General features: G+C 35.5%; 1 protein-coding gene across 1 annotated transcript in view; it reads left to right on the top strand.

The window, feature by feature from the left end:
* Positions 1–26,019, top strand: part of CSMD1 (CUB and Sushi multiple domains 1) — a 1,093,428-nt gene that overhangs the window by 979,346 nt on the left and 88,063 nt on the right. Inside the window, exons 43-48 of the mRNA XM_053974810.1 lie at positions 4,758–4,935; positions 6,768–6,913; positions 8,334–8,414; positions 8,563–8,676; positions 18,691–18,879; positions 23,094–23,240. Of these exons, the coding sequence (XP_053830785.1) occupies positions 4,758–4,935; positions 6,768–6,913; positions 8,334–8,414; positions 8,563–8,676; positions 18,691–18,879; positions 23,094–23,240 (855 nt within the window). The remainder of the gene's footprint in view (positions 1–4,757; positions 4,936–6,767; positions 6,914–8,333; positions 8,415–8,562; positions 8,677–18,690; positions 18,880–23,093; positions 23,241–26,019) is intronic.

A 26,019-nucleotide genomic window follows, 5' to 3' on the forward strand; every position in this document is an offset into this window, starting at 1 on the left:
AAGATACTTTTATTCAAGAGCAGTTAGCTTATGGAGACACCTTTATAAATGTTTTGGAAGAAAATACAAAGCTAAAAGTTCACTATAAACAGATATGTAATATTTTTCTTCATGTTAAACATATGGTAAAGTTTTAAAATATCAGTTAAAAATAGATATAAAAGTGTAAAGTGTTAACACTTGGTGTTTTTAGAATTTTTTAGAAACCTAGCCAAAGTTCCACACCTCATATTTTATTGATATAGATGCAGCACCAAAGGGCATGCAGCCTTCTATCTTTTCTTATTCCTTTTTACTCCCTATAGAAGCATATTTCCTAAAATACATGAAGGTGTATAATAGAAGAAGAAGATTTTTATGGTATAAACCAGCATTTTCTGTTTTCTTAGATGAAACAAGAGTAAATAATATATGTTCAGTTTGAAATGACAAGCAATAAGTGAATTAATATTTATAATGACATGAGGACAAAGTCATTCTTACTTTTCCCTGTCCCCTAATCCATAGTTTTAATTCAGTGGTTTTATTATCATTTTCTAACTCAAAGAAGGCATTCCTCTTCTACTGACATTTCTATAATTCACAACATACATTTGGCCTGGTTCCTGTGCATGTAAATCCTACCTTCCAAGCCTACCTAGCGTCATCTACATCTCCTCCATCACAGCTGAGACCTGAATGCATGCAACTTTCTTGTGTGTGTGGTTGTGTACATTTATAGGTACCATTTCTGACTAAACAGCAGGTTGCTTTCTGTTTTGACTGAGCATTAAGAGTTTTCTGTCTCTCACTTAGCACACCACTTGCTTTGTGGAAAATTCATCTGTGTACGTTAAAGCTCCACCTACTACTGCTGAAATTATTCCTATGACATATAAATGTGGGGTTTTTTTCTACAGGGAAATCAAATTGTTACTCTGATTGTTGTAATTTGACAGTGGGTCTGAGAGAGAAATCAGTGAAAGAATGAAATAATTTTTCTAGTTGTGACCAGTTTTCTTACAAGTTTGAATCAAAAACTTTCTACAGAAGATTGCACATACTTTTGAAGGCTGAGAATCTGTATATGGGAGAAAATTAGATTAATTTCTGCTCAAGTAATCATGGTAGAATCATGTCATATACTGTGCAATCCAGTTGTCCTGGTGACTTACCATAGATGTCTCGCTGTAATGTATGTATTGTCAGTAAATGACTAATTGGATTTGGGTATCTTTTGGTGGAATTTTAAAAATGTTTATGATCTTTCCATGCACAACGTAATTAGGTGTAAATGGGTATGAGAACATATAGCATGGCATTCATTCATTTATAAATCAACATGTGGTCTACTGTTAGCATTTGATAGCTTAGAAGATTTGATTATACACTTACTCATTTCAAAAATCTCTGTTTCTTCATGTCTGTCATTCAAAGTGTAACGTAAGAGCATCATTAATTTAGAGTGATTTGTTGATTCACATTAAAGCTATGTTTATCTTGTGTGAAATCTAACCAGGTATTTCTGTTTAATGTGATGTTTTCTGTAATTTTTAAAGATCTTTAGAGAAAGCCTAGTAACAGCTGGATGTATTACTTACTCTACTAGAGTTTTGTTAGCTGTGGCACTTCTTTTCCTGACAAAATGTATTGATCTTCCAATCATAACAATCACATAAGAGGAATTAGACTGTCTTTACTGAGATACAATCAATCTTCATGCCTTCTTGAGTATTAGAGAATAATGAAGGGAAAATAAAAAATGTATACAATCAATAACACCATTAATAAACCTGTCAAAAATAGTAAACTCAAAATATATTTAAATATAAAACTTCAATCAGAAAAATCCTGTATATTAATTAGAAATTAATATTAGTCTCAGGAAGTGTATTTCCCTGTAGTAAGCATAATTGTCAAAGCAGTCTTAGTTGTAAACATAGCGTACTGTGGATGTGGAGAGAACAGAGTAGATTTCTGAGACCAGACAAAGTGACCATAGCATGAATGTAGGGGTTTAGGAAATAGTAAAAAGTGGGCTTGAGTCACATTTTCATCACAACTCCCAGAGCTGATAGACAGTGCAACCGGGAATCAGACAGATAGAACCAACCCTTTGTTTTCCTTAGCTGGTTTCATTTGTTGGCCACAAGATTCATGGTTCAGAAGCAGGTACCATTCTGTTCAGGGAATCACAGAATGGGTTGGGTTGGAAGGGACCACAGTGAGTCACCTTGTCCATCCTCCTGCTCAAGCAGAGTCATCCCAGAGCACATTGCAAAGGATTGTGTCCAGACGGAAAATGTGCTAAATGCATCATACAAGTCAGTACTGATATGGATGAAGAAAGTGAAGTAGTTAAAGCCTTTTTATCCAGAGATTATTAAAACAACTCCTTCAGAAAGGGCTACTCATCAACTAGCCAGGTGACCTTCTACCACAACAGTATAGCAGCTTTAATCCATACAGAAAATGAGATATCCTTCTGCATTTATCAGTCCTCCTTCCTTTTTCCCTTTTCTTTTTCTGTTCTTTCCTTTTTACTTTTAAGTTGAAAAAGAAGTGAAGAGGGTCTGAAGGAGGGTCACAGCAACACTGACAATAATAACATAAGCTTAATGGTAAGAGCTAAAGAGAAATGTTCTAGAGCAAGGCTGAGTGCCCATAAATGAGATTAAGGTCTCATTCTAATGGGTGAGACTCACTAATTTACACTAATGGCCATATGTCTACTTGAATACATGCTTTCATCCATATTCATTCAATTCTTCCAAAGTGAGACTCAAAAGAGCACATTATCACATATTTGCTACCCTTGAATAAAGTCAGCCTTTTCATATCTGTGACTTGGCTACAGACTTCATTCCGCAAGTGTGCACAAATTTGTGTCTGTATGTCCATTTTATTTGTCATAAGGATAATTAGCATACAATATGCAAGTGAATCACCATTAAAAATGACTCAAACCTGTCAGAAATAAAGCATCATTTTGGACTAGTGAAAGAACAATCAGCCTATTTTTTCCAGAATTGTATTCCCGTTCAGTTAGAGTTCAGTTGGATGGAAACATGCAGGATCTGTGTCGTGGTTTGACATGGAAGTGAATTTTTTTTTTTCAGGAATTTGGGTCAAACTAATCAGTGATTAGGTTTGGATATTGGCACCTGGAGTGACCACTGAAAGTATGGACACGCTTCAGAGAACACAGGGGGTTAAAAGTAAGAACACTCAGGGGAACTGTTTCTTTAGTTCCAGTCTTCAAAGAGTGCAGACTCTCCCCTGCCCAGCCATGGGCTGGGCGGGGGAGGGGAAGCCACGCAGCCTTGTCCAGGTAGGCCGAGGTGGCTGAAGGTCTGGAACTGAGCCAGCTCTTGTAGACAGAAGGGTGGAGAGAAGCAAAGATGCCTTTGTCCCCTTTCCCAGAGGGAAAGAGACAGAGAGCCTGATGGCACCTGGAGATTTGCCGGCAGAGGAGAAGGAGAAAGGCGGGGGGGATGATGCCCAGCGTGGGAGTCGAGAATGCTAGGCAGAGATTTCAGCCATCCAGGGAGTCTGAACTTTTAACCCTTTCCAGGAAATGAAAGCTTTGTAAAATATTACTCCTCTTCGATTTGTAGTAGAAGAGAGACAGTCCGGGACCTGAGATGTTAGAAGAAGAAATTTTTAGGTGAGAAGAGTAGCTTTTAGCTGGACTTTTCTTGTTAGCCATAGACTGAACCAAATTCTCTTGCAATAGAGACTGCATTTTAGGGGGATGCAGTGGTGACCCAAGAAGACCTGCTTCAGCAACCAAAAAGCACAGGAATGGCAAGAACAGAGGAAAGCTGAGGAGGGAATGGTGATGCCCTCTGTCTTCAAGAAGAAGATGATCTCTGTTCCTGGACCCTTAGCCCTAGGGAAAAATGGGGGGGACTGTAGTCCCAAGATGAGAAGCTGAACTGTTGTCTCTTTTGGTCCGTGGCAAAGCATCCTTAAAGGAGCCCTATGAGCAGTCTGTCCATGCACAGTGGTGAGAGCACTGTGACATGGAAAGGGGAGTGTCACACTGACAGATTTTCTCGGGCAGTTGCCATGTGTAACATGGAAACACAGGAGGTGGCAACTGTGTTTCCTGGGGGGTCTGTGGTGCAAGAGAGACTTCTCTCTCCCTTGATAGACTGAGTATTGATTATCTGAAAGGTGTTCATTTGATCAGGAATCCCGGGTGATGTTTCATGGTAGTTGTTTTAAAAATTGGGAAGAGGAGGGGTGTTTTAAAGGGTCTTCATCCTGAATTTAGTGTGTGTGTCTTCTGTAGTAAATGTTTAATTAAGTTTTTTTTTTCCTTTGTTATTAAGCTTGGGCCTGCTCTGCTCTGTTCCTAGTAACATCTCACAGCATTTATTTGGGAAGGTGTATTTTCATGGGGGCGCTGGCATTACGCCAGTGTCAAACCATAACAATCTCTTTGTTTATTTGGTTTTTAATCTTGAATACAAACAAAAGGTGCCCCTTTTTAAATGGTGTGTGGACTTAGTTTCAAGAATTATATGCAAACAATGCTACTAGTAGATTTTGATGAACTTTAAGAAATGAAACCTTAAAGACATCAGCATAAGTTACTTTTAGAAATGTCAGTATTTATTGAGAAGCAACCAACGAAGGAAAAGGCTGTCTTGAAGACTTAGGTTGTCTTGTCTTGTGGAGCTTTAAAAATTTGGTAGCATTTTCATATTCCACTTGTAACATGAAAAACTATTTTCTACTACTATTTTTTTTTTCATTTGTTTTCTTTTCAGCTCCTTGTGGCTATAATGTAACTGCTCAGAATGGTACAGTTTATTCCCCGGGATTTCCAGATGAATACCCAAATTCCAAGGACTGTACTTGGTTAATTATTGTATCTCCAGGCCATGGGATTTATATCAACTTTACCTTACTTCAGACTGAACCTGTGAATGACTACATTGCAGTTTGGTACGCAATTTTTTTGAAACAGAAGTGATTTTTTTCTGATTGATTAAAAAATCTCACTGTCCCAAGCTACAGGTTTTCTTAGTATTGCTCTTTAGGTTGTCATATGTGCTGAAAAACAGCATAAAACAACTTCTAGGGTTATCTGAAAAAAAAATATTTATCACTTTCTGAACTCTTTAAGAATACCATTCCAAAATACTTTGAAACTCAAACTCAGTTGTCAATCAGATCTTATTTGACTCTCTCTTCTCTAATTTGAGGCCATGTGAGGTCAAAGTGATGTAATAATCTACACTATGTTGAATTATCTGTTCCATGAACACACAGGCAATATATGTTAGTTTTTGCAAAAATTTCTGATATCTTTAAACATTAACTAATTTAGGCATTAAGTAAGATTTTCTTAAATTTTCTTAATATTTCAATATGCCTGATAGACATACATTTTATATTTTCTAACCCACAATTTCAGGCCTTGTACCTCCATGTCTTTAAGCTTCATATTACATTTTCCTCTTCTCTGAATTTGTATTTCTTTCCACACCAGCCCATTCAATTTATGACCTTCTCTGAAGGAAGAGGCCTTAGACCTGTCTAAATTCTTGCACAACAGTTTACTGCACTCAAGAGCAGGCATAGATAATGCTGAAGGTGTTGGACATGTCATTTCTGTCCAGCCCTGGCCCTTACCCCACATACTGTGCAAAGTGACTTCTCATATATGCTGCAAATAGTTCAGGAAAAGGAAGGTTTGCACAGAATATAGGATGTAACTTATTGCTGTGCGAGTCAGCTGCTGTGATCTCCCAGCTAGTCCACTGTTCCTGTAGCTATTGGTGAGGTTTTTTCAGACACTTTCTAGAGATGTGCAGCTGTTTCTGAACAGCTATTTGGTCACGTCTGGTGTTTGCACTACCTGTAAGCCTAAGTGTAAAATACATCACAGATTGTCTTCCCTGGCAGGTTGTGTATATATAATGCTTGGCTTTTCAATGATACAACTGAGGTGAATAAATATACCTCTGACTGAAAGACAGTAAAAGGTCAAATTAACAGCTTTCAGAGACATTCCAGATATCTCAAGCCTTCTAAAATAACATATTGCAAAAGTGTTTCCATTCAGTTTAGATTCATTACATGTAATATAAAAAATAACTAGAAGTAAGTGTTGTAGAGCTCAAAAAATTCTTCAGTGATAAAAGTAGGGAGTTTTGTTTATTTATTCATTCTGACTGTTCAGGCCTGAATGTTGTACATTATGATACTGGAAGTGAATGAATATGTTTCCCTTTGTGTGTCTTATCCTACTGCTGAGAAACACAAAACACAAGATTATTTCATAGTTTTTTCTCCCTTTTTTTTTTTTTCTCCCCTTAGGATATACCTTTGAATCTTTGGAATTTATTTAAGTGGCAGAGTAATTTGTGATTTCCATGACTCTGTGTTTTAACTATGAGTTGAAGAATTGTAGCTCCTTAGTCAAAATGCTAGAAATATGACAGCATTACATCATTTTTTCACTTTTTTCTACATCTGATCTGTACATGAAAATATTTGGTGAGAATACACGTTGAAAATTTCTTGCCACCACTACATTTCTGGCCCACTATTGCAAGTAGCCTGGTCTCGTTGGAAAAAGTATTCTTTGTGCTAGGCAAAAAAAAAAAAAAAAAGAAAAAAAAAAAAAAGATGAAACTCATTTGCTCATTTAAAATCATTAGGAAAAGCATTTTTTACAAAAATTTAAACTGCTCTCCAGAGAAAAGAGACTATTCATTTGAATGTTAAGGACATCAGTTTTTCAGCTAACTTTTCAATGTTTTACATTCCAGGGATGGTCCTGACCATAATTCGCCTCAGCTAGGAGTTTTCAGTGGGAACACAGCTCTGGAAACAGCTTACAGTTCTACCAATCAAGTCCTCCTCAAATTTCACAGTGATTTTTCAACAGGAGGATTCTTTGTCCTCAATTTTCATGGTCTGTTTTCTTTATATAATTAACATCTAATTACCACAATCATGTAGTGAATTTTTAAAATATTTAACTTTGTGGTTTCCTGACTTACCAGGACTCATGGATTTACTGTTTGTTTGTTTGTTTGTTTTGTTTTGTTTTGGGTTTTTTTGGTGGATTTTTTTGTTTGGTTGGGTTTTTATTGTTTTTTTTAAACAGTACTTATGAGTTTTTTAAAATTACATATTAAAAATCCTAAGAATGTTAATTTGGGACTTTTAATAAACTGTGTTCTATCTTTAATATTAATCATTACCATCTAATATTAGGCTCTTACTCTTTTAATTACTTTGGCTGATTTATTCAATAAAATTTAACTTTCTTTACTAAAATTATTCTCCAGAAGAGTTTCTGGGGTGCTGTGGTAGGGCTGAACAATAGCGTAAAGACTGATACGCAGCAAAATACTTTGTTCAAGGTTACATTCAGGGCTAAAGGTGGTGAAAATTAGGCATCTAACTCGGAAGTGAAAAGCTGGACTATAATTCTAGTTCTAATTTGGACTAAGTCACCCAAAATATGTATAATAAATGGAAGATTATTAGCCTTCTGGACTCTAAATCAAAAATATACAATGGATTAATTCACAAAGACCAAATAAATGTCACAGAAAGAGAGCACTGAGATACCTGTTTGCATGGGGAAGTCCATATCATATTGTTACTCAGAATCTAAAATGTTTCTCTTGTCTGTATGCTTCTCCTAAAATGAGGTCATGATACATGGTCATTCACTGCAGTTAATCTGAGAAGCAAAAACTGGATAGGACTGTCCAGTGGATAGGACTATCAAGCTGTCGAGAGAATTTTGTTCTGACAGTAAATTTGTTCCTTAAAGGGTAGAGTTTTTCTTTAGGATATGCACTCTTATCACAATCTTTATTTCCATTTTGAATTTTTTTTTAATACAGAAAGGGCTTATTCAACTGTTGTAGGCATTCTATTCCATTTTAGAAACACAGTCATTTTAGTGGTCATCTTTCTTACAAGATTGCTCACAATTTATTGAAACAGATTTGAAAAGCAGACAAGAGACTTTTTTTAGAGTCATAGAATCACAGAATGTTTTAAATTTAAAGGGACTTTAAATTATCTAGTTTCAACCTCCCTGCCATGGACAGGAACATCTTCCACTAGACCAGTTTTAGACCGAGACTTGTATGATTCCTGAGATCTACAAGTTCTCTGGGTAACCTCTTCAACCTCTTCCAGTGTCTCACCATGCTCATGTCATTTAATAACATTTAACATGAAAAATATTGTAACTGAGAGACCACGAGGCTCAATGCAGCTCTCATAATTTGGGAAGTGTGACTATGAAATGAATTTTCTGTAAAGTACTCCTTTGCACACCAGTATTGAATTTTTTTCACTTAAATTTGCAGCTTATCAGTTAAGGAAGTGCCAGCCTCCACCCACAGTTCCACATGCAGATTTGTTTACAGAAGATGATGACTTTGAAATAGGTAAAAAGATAGTATTTCTTTTTCTTTCTTCTCTTTTCACTTGAATTCTAATTAAATTAAGCTATTTCATCTTACACATGAGATTTTGATATACTTCTGTTTGAAGGATTTTTTGAGGTTTAACTTTTTTTTTCAATACTTTTTCCAGGAGATTTTGTGAAGTACAGATGCCATCCTGGTTTTACCCTTGTTGGACAAGATATATTAACCTGCAAACTGAATACACAGTTGCAGTTTGAAGGATCCTCTCCATCCTGTGAAGGTAAATCTATAGTTGCATGGTGTGTATATAATTAATATGCATCCTACATAAAGCATCAGATTTTTGGCACTGTCATTTCATTGATGCTTAAAAGAAAATTTTCCATTTACTTCTTTAATATCTAAGAAATGCACATTTTTGTATATTTGGACCTAAGAATTTTATGTAGAAATTTTATTCTTTACAACCCATGAGAAGTGATTTTAACTATTTGACTCCATGATTACTGAAGCACTTATTTCTAAAATTAATTTTAAATATTCTATATTGCTTCATAACAAACGAAGGATTTATTTTTACTTTTGAAGAATACTAAAAATATGAAATTAAATTAAGCTTTCAAAATAAAATAAGTAAATATTCTCTGTGCTTTGACAAATATGGTGACATTGTATAACAGAGTCACATGAAAAAGCTGTTTTAAAATAATATGTGTCAAATTTAAACTTTTCAAATTATTAAATCTCTTTCAACTATTTTTATTGTGTTCATAAATACAGCATTTCAAACAAGGAACTAAAAATTTAATATGAACATTTAGATGCACATTTTATATAATGTCCTCATCTTCATGGAAAATGAGTTTACCTTGGAAATTTGTATTCAGTCTTCCAACTTTGTTTTTCAAAATATGTTCATTTTGTTAAATAGCAGATGACAAAACGTTTTGAAATGATGTAAAAGTGACCAAAGAAGCATCTGTAGAATTTTGTTGTGAAGCCTCAAAATGTTGGGGGTAAAAAAGTTACTGATGAGATGCTATCATTAAAATTTAAAGAAATCAAAAAGTGAACAGAATTTCTCTCTTCTGTATTAAACAAGTTTAACTTTGATCTATAATATGTAATTGTGGATGGAGTATCTTCCATATCATGAGGTGAAAACCTCCATATGTACAAGTGGTAATGCTGGAAGCACAACAATTATTGTGACACTGTAATAATAGCTGTATGTGCATCTTCCTTCCTGTTACCCTGGTTCTCTACTTTCATGATTTAAAAATTAATAAATAATTCAAAACTATTAGTTTATTGATGCCATAATATGTTTTATGCATGTAATTGTCTGCATGAACACACATACTTGAGGTAAAGTGGTTTTTTTACCTTCCCTTTTTTGACTTGTGCATACAATTAGTTGTATCTGCCATGGGTTCAGACACGGGACTCCATATCTTTGTTTAGAATGGAAAATAATCATTATTCATTTCAGGACGCTCGCTATAAAATATGCAGAATTAATGGGAATATTGTGTACTTTTATATCTTTCTTGTTAGGATAACTGAATACTTATTAATGTTTCTGATGATTTCTTTTTAATCAATGTATTTCTCTGTTAAAAATGTAATATTTTAATAAGATTATTGTACTGCAAATTCAGACTTCATTTTTTAGTTAACAGCAACAGTAGTAACTTAACTCTTGACTATGTAAATTAGAGTGCAAATGTAAAATAAAAGCCTGAAGTAAACTGAACAGTTATTGTAAAATCTACAGAGATATTAGAAACTTCTGATAAGTGTTAGCCATCCATAACAATTCCTGCAGATGCTGTGCAAGCGACTTTGCTTTCTCTGGCTGTATCCTGTGAACGCAGCAAAACTTTGTTACAAGGATGACATCAAAAGAAATAATCTGATCATGAAAAATGAAAGTGCAATTGAGTGATTGAGAGGCAGTAGACAATAGAATTGGAGGCACTGGAGTAAGATTCTGGCAGAATTATTTTGGAAAGATATAAGGGAGGAATTTCTTGAGGTAAATTGGAATGACCTGATTTCCTTTCTGCAGCCAAGTTGTATCTTTATATGAATTGAATTTTCCTTTCTGGAAAGTAGAATTACTTGGTTTTATTTCTATCCCAGCCTCCCCAGTACTACTATGGAGATAAATGTTTAATGTAATTCCTATTTTATTATAAAACCCTAGCTTATATTTATGAACCACACGAAATATTGCTAGGTCATTTAAAAGTTGTGCTTTTAATGACTGTCTTTATAGTGTTTACTCATAGATAAATATTTGAAGGTACACATGTTGCACTTTGTAAACCTAAGTATCTGAAGGGGGGGAATACATATATTTCTGCATCGGACCAGAAATTCTGTATACCAGAACATATACCCACTGTTCCATAGCACTGCCCACTAATGATTTTCTAGTGCAGGAGAGAAAATCTTTGCAAATATACAGTTAATTAAGGCCTCAACCCAGCTGTAGCTAAGCCACTCTTAAGCCAGCAATGTTCTTTATATTTTGAATCCTGTAGGGCTATTTCTTCAGTAGAATTACTCAGCCCTGTTTTGAACATGGGTAAATGCCTTAAATCTACAAATTTTTGTGAAAGAAGTTACACAATTTATTTATTTAAAATGTGAAGTTATTTCTCTGTCTTTTAACTTGGCACCTGCTGTTTTCATGTTTGCCAGTTCTTATGGGAAAAAATCAGTAACAAGTTGTTCTCTATTCACCACACTTATGGTATGATTCTATAGACCAGAAGATATTTAATATCTTTAATCATTCTTCCCATCCTTCTCAACACCCTGTCCAATTCTATTCTATTTCTTTAGGAGTGATGCAGGATGGAACGACATTTATAAGAAACTATTTTATCCTCATAGGCTTGAAAAAAATTTGCTACTTGCTATGCAATTCGCATATTGTATTTCAAACTAATTTTTGAACTGCCTTCTCATATTTCTACATTTTACCAGTAATTTAAAATTGTTCATAATATCCTTGTTTAGTTCAGCTACATAGTTTTTAAAGATACAAGAACACTTTCCATTTTCCTGTTGTGCCACTATGTTGTAGTAGTCAAAAAATATATTTATATGATAGAAGGCCAAATTTTAGGATATTATATATGAGTCTGATGACATATCTGACAGGCAAGAAAAATGAATCTGCATGACCAGTTCTATATAATTCTCAATAAATGGCCTCCAGAGCAGCTATAATCAAAACACACCACAGTTTTCTTGCAGCTCCTTTTCCCTTCCTGTCTGAGGACAGACCTTCTCAAGATGTTCCGTACTGTGTTAACTTGCCAGGTATTTTCTAAAATGCAGAGCCCTATTCACCCCTACAGAACATGCTGTCAGTGTGAATGGGTTTGTGCTTAACAGTAGTTGAACAGTTGTAATTTCTGTTTCTACACTTGGAGCCACTGCTCTCATTCTATACTTTTTATACTCTTGCTACAAATTTCTTTCATTTTTTAATTGCTGTTAGGGAAGAGTAGAGATGTACATTAAAGCATTATGAGCAATGTGACAGCAATAAATATTTCTGTATTGGTTACAAAAATTGAGATACTAGTAAAACAGATAATGGGTATTCAGTGTAAGGTAATATGGCTGCTCAAAACACTTAAAAATTAGAGGGGTAGTGTGATAATATAGTCCTAATGTGGTGATAATACTTAGGAATAAAAAGCAAAATCAAAGATGAGGATATCAGAAATAGCATTAGAGTTAAGAAGCTTGGTCAAGCCTTCCCCAAAAAGCCTAAATCAGATTTCTCCAATAGCCATGTTAGGGAATGTGTTCCTCAAAACTAGATTACAACAAAAGTGTTGTGCTGCCATGCAGAATTACCCTTCTCATGACACTACCCCACTGCACATAATTACATGTGACTGAGTAACATAAAGCTAGTTCTTATTTCCTGTTGTTTTTCTGTAGACTATGCCTCTGTGCATGAATTTATGCAAGTTTTACAAGTAACATTATTTGGAATTTACATGTGCAACAATATTATTAAAAATGAATGTAAAATAGATTACTTATGTCCTCCAATATGCCTAAAGCATGTTTTTAGTATTTATTCCTGTTATCATTCCAAACTATTTTACAGTAGCCACTTTTAATATTCATGACATTTACTTATAAATAATTGATAACTAAATATATTTTGGGGCTCAAACATCTAATTTATTTTGGAGCTCAGATTTTCTCAACTGGTAAATTTCACATCAATTTCTTCACTTCTACATGAGGAGGGAGTTGAGTCAACCTGTAATTTAACTGAGAGAAGAGAATCCATGAGGTATCAAATATGTTAATGTGTTAGTCAAAAGAAACAGCGTTAAGAGTAGAATATTGTGGTGGGTTGACCTTGGTCACTCTATTGCTTCCCTTCTCAGCGAGATATGAGAAGGAAATAAGATGGGTAAAACCTTGTCGATCAAGATAAGGCAATTTACTAGAGCAAAAGTGAAAGGTTGCATGCACAAGAAGAGAAAAAAGCCAAATATTTTGTTCTCTACTTTCCATTAGCAGGCAATGCCCAGACACTTCCTGGGAAGCAGGACTTTAGCACATGTAACTGTTGTAAATAACGACTACACCCTCTTCTTCCTCTTCCCTTTTAGCCTTTATTTCTGAACTGATGTCATATTTTGTGGAATATCCCTTTGGTCAGTTTGGGTCAGCTGTCCTGCCTAGGCCCCCTCCCAAGACCTTGCCCACCCCCAGCCTCCTGGGAGGTGGTGGTGCAGAATGTTGGAGAGACAGCACTGATGCTGTACCAGCACTGCTCAGCAGTAGCCAAAATTCTGCTGCATTACCAACTCCTTTCTAGCTAGCAATATAAAGCACAGCACTGTGAGGGGATGTTGTGGGGAAAAATAACTCCATTTCAGCTAGACCCAGCACAAATATGTATGCCTTAACCAGAGCATTTTTTATTTAGGAGTATTCTATTTTTTTTAATGTTATGCTAAAAGGAGAGAGCTAATATTATTGAAAAAAAAGCTTGAAATAGCTTTACCTGTTTTGTGTATGGTGAATACAAGATAATAACACTGTGGAGTTAACTTTTATTCAAATTATAGGTATTAGCTGTGGTACTGAAAAATGGTTCTGCCTTTTGTTTTAAAGAACAAGGTGCATCAGTCTTACTGTCTCAGTATCTCAGTTTTATGTTTTCATATGTCTTTAGACGTATGAATCTTGTAAAATTTAAATCTTGTAAAGTGTAGCTTCCAGCCTAGAGATTAAGTTCTGTTATCAGCAGCTAAGCTATACTGGAGAGGAATTGGTGAATAATTCATTAGGGGGCAGAAAGAGCCAATAAAGGCCAAGGTGAGCCGAGACAATTTTCCACAAAACCCCATAGTACAGCCAGCTTCCCAGACTGCAAAGGGGCAATACACAGTCTGCCTTCCCCTGAAGAACTTCAGAGCTATTCCTCTCATAAGTCCCTGTGGTACACCTGCTATGAACATTTTAGATTGAAAGACTTCTTGTTGAATGAGTCTCGCCAAGTAAATCTTGGCAATAGGAAGAAGAGCTGAAGCTATAGCTCAGTGTTTAAAAATATTTGGTCATTTCTGTCCTAGCACAAAAGAGGAATTGAGCTGTTTATAGGTTAGAAAGAACATAATAGTTCAATCAAAGCATAATAGTTTTGATTTTACTTGAATTTTCTGCTCTAGGAATATGCTGGTTTTGTCTCAGTACCACAGAGGAATATTCCATATCTCCTTTCACCCCTAGCATCACTATTAGTGATGCTAGAGTAGAGAGGTACATTTTTTTCCCCATTTAAACATTATTTCTCCTTTTTGCAAATTGTTAATGTTAGCAAAATTCTGAAGTTCAGTAAGTGAATACAATAGAATATGTGGAGGAAAGAATTCCTACAGCAGTCCTGATGATGTCTTTTCAGTCCTAAAAGCAGTCAGACAAAAAGTCAGATGCAGTTAGGTGATAAAAATGCAGTTACGTATGTAAAGAATCCTTTATGGTGCACAACACCCTGGAATGCATGCCACAAATGTGCTGAAGATGCACACAGTAACATAAAGCAGACACAATTTTATGTTCCACAAATTAGTATAACTGATAAATAAGGATCCCCAGTTAGAGACACAAGTGATGAGGTAATTCCTCCCTGGTTCAAACTCTTTTTTGAAATCCCCCCTCTAGATACTGACTAAACTTTGTTTATGAAAAAGTATCTTGAGAAGCCATTTTAACTTTGGTTCCCAGAGAATTTAACCCTGGTCCCCAGAGGATTCAAGTCTCTAGGAATGTGCTCTGTCTTTCTGTCTAACAGAGTAGGTGAAATGCTAGCTATGAATCTATGTAGTTATATGATAATAGGCTACAGAGCTACAAATATATAAAGAATATATAAAAGCAAAAAGGTAAAAATTAGTTTGGCATCACTGCTCTGATGTGTTTCTTGTGTACAGGTGATGATGCATTCAAGGAAATACTCTGACCTTTAAGCTGTTGATTTTTAATATTCACTTACCAAATAAATGTTCTCAATTAGAAAGCAACATCATACTTTTTCTCAATTATGAGAGAAAGGCATGAGGAAACATCTGCAAAAGGCATTATTTCACCCCATGGTGAATAATTTAGTTTCAGGTCCCTTCTTAAGATTTGGCTGCAAGGAATGAGACAGCTAAGAGAAATTTTTCTCTGTTATTGATAACTTTTACATGTTTTTGAAAAAAAAAAATTGTTATTTTTTCAAATCTAGTAAATAAGCTATTTCCTTGTCTCTTTCCTTCACTTTTTGTGCCTGATGTCTTTACAAGAAAAACTAGATAGTCCAAGAGCAAAGCAGTTGAAATAAAGAGGCGGAAAAAGTAATTTCAGTGGGTTTTTTACCCTTTCCTCTCCCCTCCACAACTTACTAATCCTGTATATTTTACTTTTTGCAGACCATTCTTACCATTTCTTTTCTGGAGCACTGCCACAGGTTTCTCAGATGATCCCAGTCAGTGTCTGTGCAATATGAGTGTGTCTTTCTTCCTGTTCTATGACAGTTTTTTATCCCAAAAGAAATTAACATTTTTCACTTCTCTGAATTGTTGACTTCCATGCAGGATTCCAAAAACTTTATATACTGGAATAAATAAATAGAGTCTATTCAGCAAGTTCTTAAGAAGATACTTAGAGGGCACCTCTCTGAAAATGATATCTGTGGTAACTTAGCTGAAAGAGCACCCATATAAAGGAGGCAATAATAGCCTTTTAACCTGATTAACCCAGCTGTAAACTTCTCAGGAATAATTGTACTATTACATTTCCTAAGTAATGAGATCACCAGGCTTTAGTCTTGTCTGGACTGTATCTGTGTAACATCCAGATTTTGTTTACAAACCCCAAATCTGAATGACTACTATGTCATTGGTTTCATGAGTGATTTGACCAATGGTTATTTCCATAACTCCCTAAGATGCTTAGGAAAAGCAAGCGACAGAAGACATTTGTGTCCTTAACATTTGTGCTGCTAGTGTTTAGATATGGCATGTTTACAAAAACACTCCAGATGTACTTCCTACACTCCTATGTCCCGTTCCAAATGACCCATACATTGCAACTTCTTGTTTGTCAGGTTTAGTTAATTGTAGCCATTTCTAAATCATAGTTTATCCAGAGAGGTGACAATTTTCCAGTGTTGAAAACAGTCACTATGTCTTGCTGTGAAAAGTCTGACAGCATCACTTATTTCTCCAGGGCACTTGTAATTTTTGAGTTTGTTATTTTTGAAGACAGGCTTTTAATTCTCAAGTTGCTTTAGTAGATGTTACCATTTTTAATAAAAAATTCAAGTAAGCTGATAATGGATCAGCAAAAAACACCTTTTTCCTTATTAAAATAGTCCTGTGGCATAAGGAATGATACTACAGGATAAAGCAGGTTGTGGAACTGTGCCATGTCAACTGTGCCATGTCTTTATCACTGATGTGCACTTTTATTCATGTCGGAGAGGAAACAATGTGGGGAAAATTATTATTTATCTGATGATATTTTTATGCCCAGTTTTTTCTCTGAGAATTTGCAGGTTTAGTTGTATTTTCTGTGAACTTATGAGTCAGAGCACCTTTTGACAGTATTTTCCAAAGTTATTCTTGTCTTGTTATGAAGAATAGAGGAAGTCAAAGCAGCAATGTGTTTAATTTTAAGAATGAAAGAAGCTACTATCATTAAACATATGCAATGCTATATTCTTAGACAGAAGTTCATGTGAAATTTCTCGGTGTAATTTAACTACCGGTGTTTCTACCTCAAGAGTCAATCCCTGGATTATTGTCTAAAGAATTCTTACTGCTTTATATACTATTTTCCCACGGGCTTTCCCTGTCTTAGGATCTTCTATGAAAGATGGCTTTGCCTCTTAGGGGTACTGTGTGCTGCATCCAGTCCTGTCAAATGATGGCAGAAAGGGATATATGCCAAAGAACAATTATTTGCATATAATCTTTTGCCCAACCCAGATCTTCTTCCCCTGCTTGATGGCCTAGTCTCACTTGCATATTACATCCCTCCTTTTCACTGGCTGACATTTTTCTCTCCGACTGAAGAAATTTTTCAGCTACAACTAAATTTCACCTCCAAGTTTGCAAAAGGTCTTCTGAAGGAAATGGTCCAGTTTTTAATGATTTTTTCTGATATTTATGTGTGGATTTCCCCCTGTAGTATACTTTTTCCGCTGATCACTTTTCCCTGTGTTGTTTTGTTTTTCACCTTTCTTACAACCTTTATTTAATTGCTTGGGTACTGTGACAGATGATTTCCAGGAATGCATTTCTGTCAAGATATATCTGTGAATCTCACACAAAAAATATTGTTAATATGAGCATATATTATGAAACTGTGGACAAAATATATCAGACTTCAACAGGAAACAGATTTGAAAAAATGAGTCCTACGTGACATGTTTCGTTCTTTAACAAAATGTTAAAGAAAAATAGTGACAAACAAAACTTCTTAATCAAACCAGTGTTTAGGATATAAAATTTGCAGTATTTTAATATATTATACTTCTTTCAGTATGTGCAGCACTGAGTTGTTTCCCCTGGTCCCAGGCAGCTCTGGAGAGCCCGGCTAGGGCGCTGTTTCTCGGTGGGACCGGGGCTGCCGCATGTCCCAGGCACTGTCACGTTCAGCACACTGGCGGTGGGGCTGGCCGTGCTCTGTGGCCGGCGCTAGGGCGAGACAAAGAGGTGCAGGAATGCCCAGTCTGTCCACACAGTTGGCTGGAGAGCTTTTATTGTCGCGTGGAGCTGCGATGGAGAAGCGCGGCTGCTCCCTAGCACCACGTGGACAAAATGGCGACGGGACTGAGGGCACGTAGGGTTTTATAGGGGGTGGGCAGACGAATGTGGAAGCCCTCCCACCCAATGGGGACAGGCAACGTGGCAGTGACATGGACCACAGCGACCAGCGGGAACTCAACAGGGCTCCGTGATGAACAGGAACGCAGGGATTGGGTAACTGACAGGGAAGTTTCAGGAATGAACAGGGGGTGGTTACAGGAGTGACATGGGTAAGCTCCAATGGCAGGCAGCCTGGAGTGAACCATTGCGGGGGAAAACACGGGGATACACAGAACTGGCTAACTAACATTATAAAGCCCTAATCTGAATGCAACCTGGGATGCAACAAGTATGCAGAGATCATAAATGCCTATGAATACCAGGTGAAATTTAAAGTTCAGACTTTAATAACGGGGGAAGTTGTTGCTGAGAAGGTCTTAATTGGATGACTTGGAGCATTCTGTATTCAAAATGAACACTTTACATAAAACTTGTGTTGTTTCAAATGATCTGGTATGTCTAGATGTTTCAATATGTTGTCACCTTCATGTAACAGGCTTCATTCTTAAAGCTGGGTCATTTTTTTATGATATCAAATAGAATACAACTTCCAAACAAAAAGTTTTACCGGTACTTTTTTCTCACCTGTGTGAATGATCACACCAACATATGGGAATTCCTTGACTAAAACCTCTTTGGGCTCTAACATATTTCTTTCTGGATAGATGCTTTACTGTAATTAATAAATTAATATAGTATTTCCTAAATGCAAGATTATAAAAGTGGTCCTGTTTCCATGCGTATTATAGGGAATTTTTTTCCCCTTCCATCTAGAATATGGTTTTAAGATGTTTTCATTTGGAAACTGATCCTGAAGCATGCATTTCATGGAGAAGCAGCACTTTGTTTCATTGCTATTCTTAGTGTTCTTTTTGTGTCCTTTTTAGCACAATGTCCAGCAAATGAAATTCGTACAGAATCATCAGGAGTGATCCTCAGTCCAGGTTATCCAGGCACCTACCCCAACTCTCAGACATGTTCTTGGACTATTAAGGTTGAGCCAGGATATAACATCTCCATTTTTGTAGAAATGTTTCAAAGTGAAAAGCAATTTGATGAGCTGGAGGTATTTGATGGTAAGAAAGATTTAAATTCTATCTTATTACACAAGAACAAATATTGGGTGGAGTGGGCCTTGATTTGAAATTGTTGGGTTCATAACGCAGTGATCTCTGAAAATTAAACAATAATTCAGAATTCCTATTACTTTTGCCTTAAATCTAAATCTATTAGCCAATGAAAGTTTTTATAAATGTATTCAAGACAGAGAAGATTTTAAATTTTCTTAGGTATTGTTACAGAGGAGCAGTAACAACTGCAGCTTCCCTAGGAAAGTCACACAGTTTTCTCTTTCCTGGGAAATGTATGGAGGTGTCTAAAAAGAGAAGTTAACATGCTGGTCCATAATGGTTCATTTCTGGTGACAAAGTATTTTGGGGTTATAATTACATTTGTCCAAATGAATAAAATTATTTGAGTCACAATACTGAAATTTGAGTTCAAATACCCTGTCTGTTTTCTCCATAGCATAGCAGACCAGTGTTGTTCACTGTTTGAATATACCACTGTTGAAGTGTTCATCTGTTTTGGGACAAAGAGCAGAAAAATGTGTTGTCAATCCTCAAAGCACCCTACTTAATTCTTATTTTCTATTTCATTCTGAACTTATTATGACTTATTATGTTCTCATTGATTGACAAGGATAACTAGTCTCTGATTTTCTTAAATACATTTTTATTCATTTAGAGACCATTATCATATCTTCCTTCATTAACCTCGAATATATGACAAGTATGATAGAAATGATGAATATTCACTATGGGAGTTTCAGAGCATGAAAAAATATTAAAAGGTCATATCTTTTGATCATATGATTTGATCATATGATATGATCATATCTTTTGATATGATCTTTTGAGGTATCTTGTTTTAAATATTCTTTTGAAGGATTAGATTTTAATGTCCAAATTACTATTTTTTTTTCACTTTTTGGCAGAAACATCCTTAAAAAAAATCCACAATATTTTTGATGCTTTTAAAAATGCCATATCATAGCATATTTTTTCTTCATAACATGTATACTGGTCCATGTCAGGTTTGTACAGAAAACAGTGCAAAAAATCTATTAAGCCTGGCTTTCCTCTATTCCATTTTGTATCAAAGACAATATGGACTGTTACTGGAACTTTTCTAGTGGTCTGATCACTCTGTTTTCTTTTGATAAATTCTGTTGAAACAGCATAATTTTCCTGAGCTATATTTTTGTTTTCTTTCCTGGGAATTTAAATGTAATGAAACCAGATTATCAATAATAGATCTGAGAGAAGAATTAATGCCATTCCTACATTTTTTAAGCACTTTAATTTCATGGCATGAAATAATATTCTTACAAATTCATCTCTACTGAATCTCTGCAGAAGTAATTTTTTCTACCACCTACCAGCAACCTTAAGTGAAAAAGGTAATGGCATATTTTTAACCTCTCAACTATAATGCCGTGTGGAGATTCCTGAGCTAGCTCTCAACAAGTTGATATTCAGATATGGCCCATTGTAGCGCCTTGCAGAGATACTTGTTTGTGTCCCTGTGGCCACATTAGCAGTGTGGTTTGCTAGACTAATTAGTTACACATCTCAGCATGAGTTTTTGGGGGCAGAAGACAATGCTGATGTGGCTATACTGCTTCCAGTGGTGGCTATAACTTAGACTCAAATGTTGCTGCATTTTGCAACAAATATATGTCATATTGTAGGACCTTGTGTGGTCCAAAACGGTGTATTTCATCTGGTTTAGTAGAACTGCACTGATCTATCTCTAACAGGTAAAGATACATCATCAAACTTTATGCAGAAACTGTATAAAGATTTGCAAGACAAATATTTAGGGAATTGGTGTTGCTAAGGCACTCATCTCTGATTGCTTTATAAGGCAGCTTTGGAATGCAAAGCACAGCAAGGACTACACCTACCTGACTGCACAGGTATCTGACTGTACATTATGGTGCTTCAGCAGCTGGATGATGATCAGGTTGGGCAGCCAGTCAGTAAAGTCACCCTGGTCAAGTGGGAGCAACAAGCCCATTAACCATTCCCAATTAGCTGTCATACCCTTAGAAAACCCTCTCTGGATTCTAAACCATAGAAGCCATAAATATTACATGAACATAATTATTAAAGTATTTTGAAGTTGAAAATATTACATTCAGGTATTTACACTGAATAGCATTAATTTATTACAGAAAGTATTTTTTTTTCTCTCTGAAATAAACCAAAACTAATCTATGACTGAAAATAGAAGGAAATGCCAACTTTTTCTAATATTCAAGAGAATACCGTATGACAGATCACCACATCAAAAGTTGAGTGTGTTGAGTGTTTTCTTATATAGACAAACTCTGAAATAATAATTAAATAAATGTCAGATTCAAGAACAACTGAGTCATGCTGCTGACCTTCTTGAACACCATCTGAAGAGTTGACTGTTAGGTAAGATACAGAAACTGAAACTCAACTCCAGGAAAAAACAAAGCAAAAACTAAAATACATTGAATCAATTCTCTCTAATGATTAAAAAATGTGGTGTGGCATATGGTGCTGCAAAATAATTTCTTGATCACTAATAAGGATTCTCATCTTATTGTGGGTAATAGGTCTTTATTTGTAGAAGTCCATTTTTTAGTCCCTTGAGAATTTTAAAAGGACATTTACATTCCAAACTGTAACAAGGGTATTAAACAGATTTACAAAATCCTAAGTGAATCAAAGAGTAACTGAGTCAAATGTCATGTTCTAAATAATTTTTTCTAGCAAAAATAGGAACTAACCTTAACATTCCTTATAATTTATCCTACACTGTAATTATCAAACACTGACTCTGCAATATGATAAAAAAAACAAGTCATGAAGCATTTTTATGAGGGCATGCTGAGCATCCTGTGCCTAAAGCAATGCTTATTTGTTCTTATTTTGTAGATGCATTTATTATTTAGAATTTTTTTAGTAATATTAACTTAGTTGTAGTATTGTCATTAGGGTGACTGAAATGCAGTTCCTAAGAACTGGGAAATCATTTTAATGTTTATGTTTTTGTGGCTTCCATAGCCTCCCTTTTGTACCTGAAATGTCCCAGTCATAAATTACACTTTTTTTTTTTTTTTTCGTTTTTTTAATGAACTGGATGGGGCTGATAACAATTTTCAATTGTATTTGAATTTTAGGTGTTATTTGATTCAGTTTTATTTTTTCTATTTTCATGTAACATGATCAGGCTGTAGCTGCTCAAACTCAGCAAAAAATGAATGAAGCTCTTTATTTGTCTTAGCAACTCTGACCAAGATAAGGTTGGTTGACATAGTTTTCTTAAACTTGAAAAAACATGGAGCAAAGGACATGATGAGCGCGTGGGAGTGCTTCACCTGGAGAAAATGTGACCTTCATATGGAGGGAAAAAAAAGCCATTTCATGTCTCAGAAAGTTTCCAGTAGGAGATCGGATTGATACACGAATTTTTTTTTGTTTTCTTGTATATATGTTGTTATATAAATAGTCCTAAAATGATTATCTGTGCCTCTAGGGTTTTATTCTGGTGAAGATACTGGTTTAGGGCCAGGACACAGTTTTTCAGCATCTTGTATTTACCATAAATGAGCGTTACGCTAAAATGAAACTATAATAAACATATTAATTAACGGAACTAGTGAAGCATGCAAATTCATAGCACTTGTACATATGTGTATTCCAAGTGAAACTGGTGGTCTTACACATGATGGAGCCTTTTTTTAGCTACTGTGTTCATTATGTAATATGGTGGTGTTTAAATTATACAAGATGTACAATATCAAAGAATGTATAGGCTTGCTACCACTCACTAGTTAGAAAAGAGCTTAAATAAATCATAGCTTTAAAAGGGCATGGAGCTGACACAGACCCTCATTTAATGTATTTGTGTCAAATAGAAATGAATACCTTTGTTTATTTTTTTAAACCACTACTTTTTTCAGTGTTCATGGAGAAATCACTAATTGCTTTATATTTCCATCTGTTTGTGCCTAGATTTTTTATCTAGCTACAAACAAATGGAAATATAAAGCAATTATAATACTCTCTAGTGAAAACCTAAAACCAGATGGACAGTATAAATTGAGATCTGTTAGTTATTTCTCTGAAAAGGACATGTCTGGCTATTTCCTATTCTACTGTGTTCACATTCACAGCTTAGTTACAATATTGAAAGAATTACTTAAATTCATAGTACTTTAAAACTTCAGTAGTTTCTTTGTTCATCTCCGAAGGTTCTTCTGGGCAAAGCCCTTTACTGGTTGCTTTGAGTGGCAATCATTCTGGGCAACTGAACTTCACAAGCAAAATGAATCAGTTGTATCTCCGCTGGTCAACTGATCATGCAACCAGCAAGAAAGGATTCAAGATCCGTTACTCAGGTAACTATTCATGCTTTCTCTTAAATTATATTTTGTGGATATACTGTTGTCCACTTCTAATATAATGTCTGTTTCTCTGAAGGTAATTTTTTATAATGTTTATTTTAAGGATGTGAAATCATTCTGTTTTAAGTCAAGTACAGAACTTGGTCTCTCCATTTTTTCCCAGTGTGTGATCTCCAGATAGATACTTCTCCAATTAATACTCCTCCCTGCACCTGTTCTCTTATCAGATCCAGAGAGAGGCCTTTGAAATGTAGTGGTAAGGATAACCCTTAGACTTTCAGGGAAGTACTCAGCAGTGAGAATTTTTGATCCTCAATAGCTGTGCAGTACTTCAGCTGCAATTCAGTACGAAATTATTAGATTTGCAATTTCCTAGAGTTACAGTTCACAGCCTCATTATTATGTTTTCCTTCATGTACAAATAAATGAAAAACTGGGGGGAAATAAATCCCTCATATCTTCAACAGGCTGTATATGAATCTTGTAACATGAAAATATGTGAGTAGTCTATCTAACTAGTGCCATAATTATTTCCCATATTAATAATAAACATCAAGAAGAAACATATTGCAGTACTGGATTATGTGCTATGTGTAGACATAATGACCCTTACTCAGTTTGCAGCCTGTTTATGATGTTTCCACACATACATCTACAGACACATTGCAACTAAAAGGCTTGGCAAGGGATCATTTACATGATGTGAACAGTATGTGTAGACAGAGAAAGGTGATAATTGCTGTCATTAACATTTGCTTCTCTGTTTGGACTTGATTAGCAATGTAAAGGTCCTGTGTGTTAATTTTGATGGCCAATAATTGTCAATATAAATTAAGTAGAGAAAGGAATAGTAAGAATGCTTTAGCAGAACATTTCATGAAGTACCAGGTATCTCCTATTTAGTCATGATAAATGTTCTTAGGGAGGACAGTTTTTGGGAAGCTCACTCCTTTTCTGTACTATCCATGCTCTGCCTGTCTAATTTCTGGAAAGTTTCACTTGCTACTGAAACATAAAATCAGGGCTCAGCTCAGAGCATAATTATGATTGTTCTGGGGATTTGAGAACTAAGCAGAAACTGTTAGAGTCAGGAAAAAAATCACTAAAAGCATTATCTTCACCTGCACCTCTGGATAATTACTACAGACAAACTGAAGCTGAGGGATGGGGAAAGGAAATTTTTTTTCAAGCACACTGGAGATTAATATAGGTTTTCATAGTAGAAAAGCAATTGCAGGATTTAATAGCTAGATTCAGAATGTGCAAGAGGGAACAAAGAGAACCTGTCACATTGTAGCCCTCAAATGTGTGGCAGTGAAAGGAGTGGGCTTTCATTCATTAATTCAAAGTGAGGTTTACATGAATAGACTTCATATGAAGATGTTGGTTTGTAAGTATCAAATTATTAAGGAGGCTGATTTTTGAGGAATGGCAAAATATTTTATACTTTTGCATGTACACAAAACATGTTTTGCAGTATGGAAGAAGTGGTCTGTAATTGCTAGGCTCAATTCATCAATTATTATGGCAATAGCTATGACTAACAATAAAATTGGGGGACTGGAGACAGATATGCTTCAGTCCTTATGGCTATGTTTTAGGAACAAACAACAGTTTAGCTTTTTCCACTTCACTAACAGTCAGTGCCTGCATTTTTCTCTAAACTTCTGTCCATTTTACATGAAATTCAATGGAAATAATCAGCATGAAAGAAGAGTAACAGTGAGCGGCAGCATAAACAATTGGATTTGAATCCTAATGAGGGAGAGCAACATCATAAAAGTAGGAAAAATACAAGATCCCAGAAAGGCTATTGATACTGTGGCAGCTGTGACTGAGCCAGCAGGCTTCCTCATGATTAAGATCCTATTGAAATGAATTACTGCCCTCCCATAACCTTTCCCTTCGTCTCCAGCTATGGCTGTGCACAAAATTTTGTAAATTGTCATTTTGTCACAGCTAGGTTTGACTTGTAGTTACAAATTTTATTCACTGTTAAAAAGTGCTAGAAGCTTTTATGGGAATGCTTAATATTTTGTTTAGCATGCAACCTTACAATTAAGGTTTGTTTAGCTGTTTGTTTAATATTATGATGTTTGTTTAATATTATGTTTACTATCATGTGGTATAAGACTTTTTGCTAAATCTCAGTGGAAAAAGCTGAGGTATTGCAGCAGATGGGTATTCTTTTAAGGGCTTTGACATATTATAGAGGCACTAGATTTTAGTCTAAATTATACATTTCCTAACTGCACTAAGACCTAGATATTTAATGATCTCTTTCTTAATCTACAGAGTATCTGCATAGCATCCCTCAATAATCTATAACCCTGCATACGCATTCTTACCAAAGCAAGCTAGGGGAGAAGCATAACTAAGAAGAAGTAGATGTTTTGCTTTTCTTAAATTATTGGTAAAAGGAATGAAAGTGCAATATAGTACCTGGCATATCTGCTGGAGGCACAAGGACTTGGGAACCACATGGGAACTTCATTTGCTACTTTTCAAATTGACATTGCCACTATAACATTTACAAGCTTTTGTTTAATTTTTGGTTATTTAATTTGTTTAATATTTGGTTATTGGCAATTTCTTGCCAATAGCACTAATTTTCCTTATTCCTCAGGTTTAAATGGTCAGGTTTTTATAGCAGGGGGGCTGCAAGTATGGCTTCTCTGAGAAGCTGCTAGAAGCTTCTACCATGTCCAAAAGAACCAGGTCCAGCTGGTTCTAAGATGGACCTGCAGCTGGCTATGGATAGTGGCAGTGCCTC

The sequence above is a fragment of the Vidua macroura genome, chromosome 3 (genome assembly GCF_024509145.1).
Source record: "Vidua macroura isolate BioBank_ID:100142 chromosome 3, ASM2450914v1, whole genome shotgun sequence".
NCBI classification, from domain to species: domain Eukaryota; kingdom Metazoa; phylum Chordata; class Aves; order Passeriformes; family Viduidae; genus Vidua; species Vidua macroura.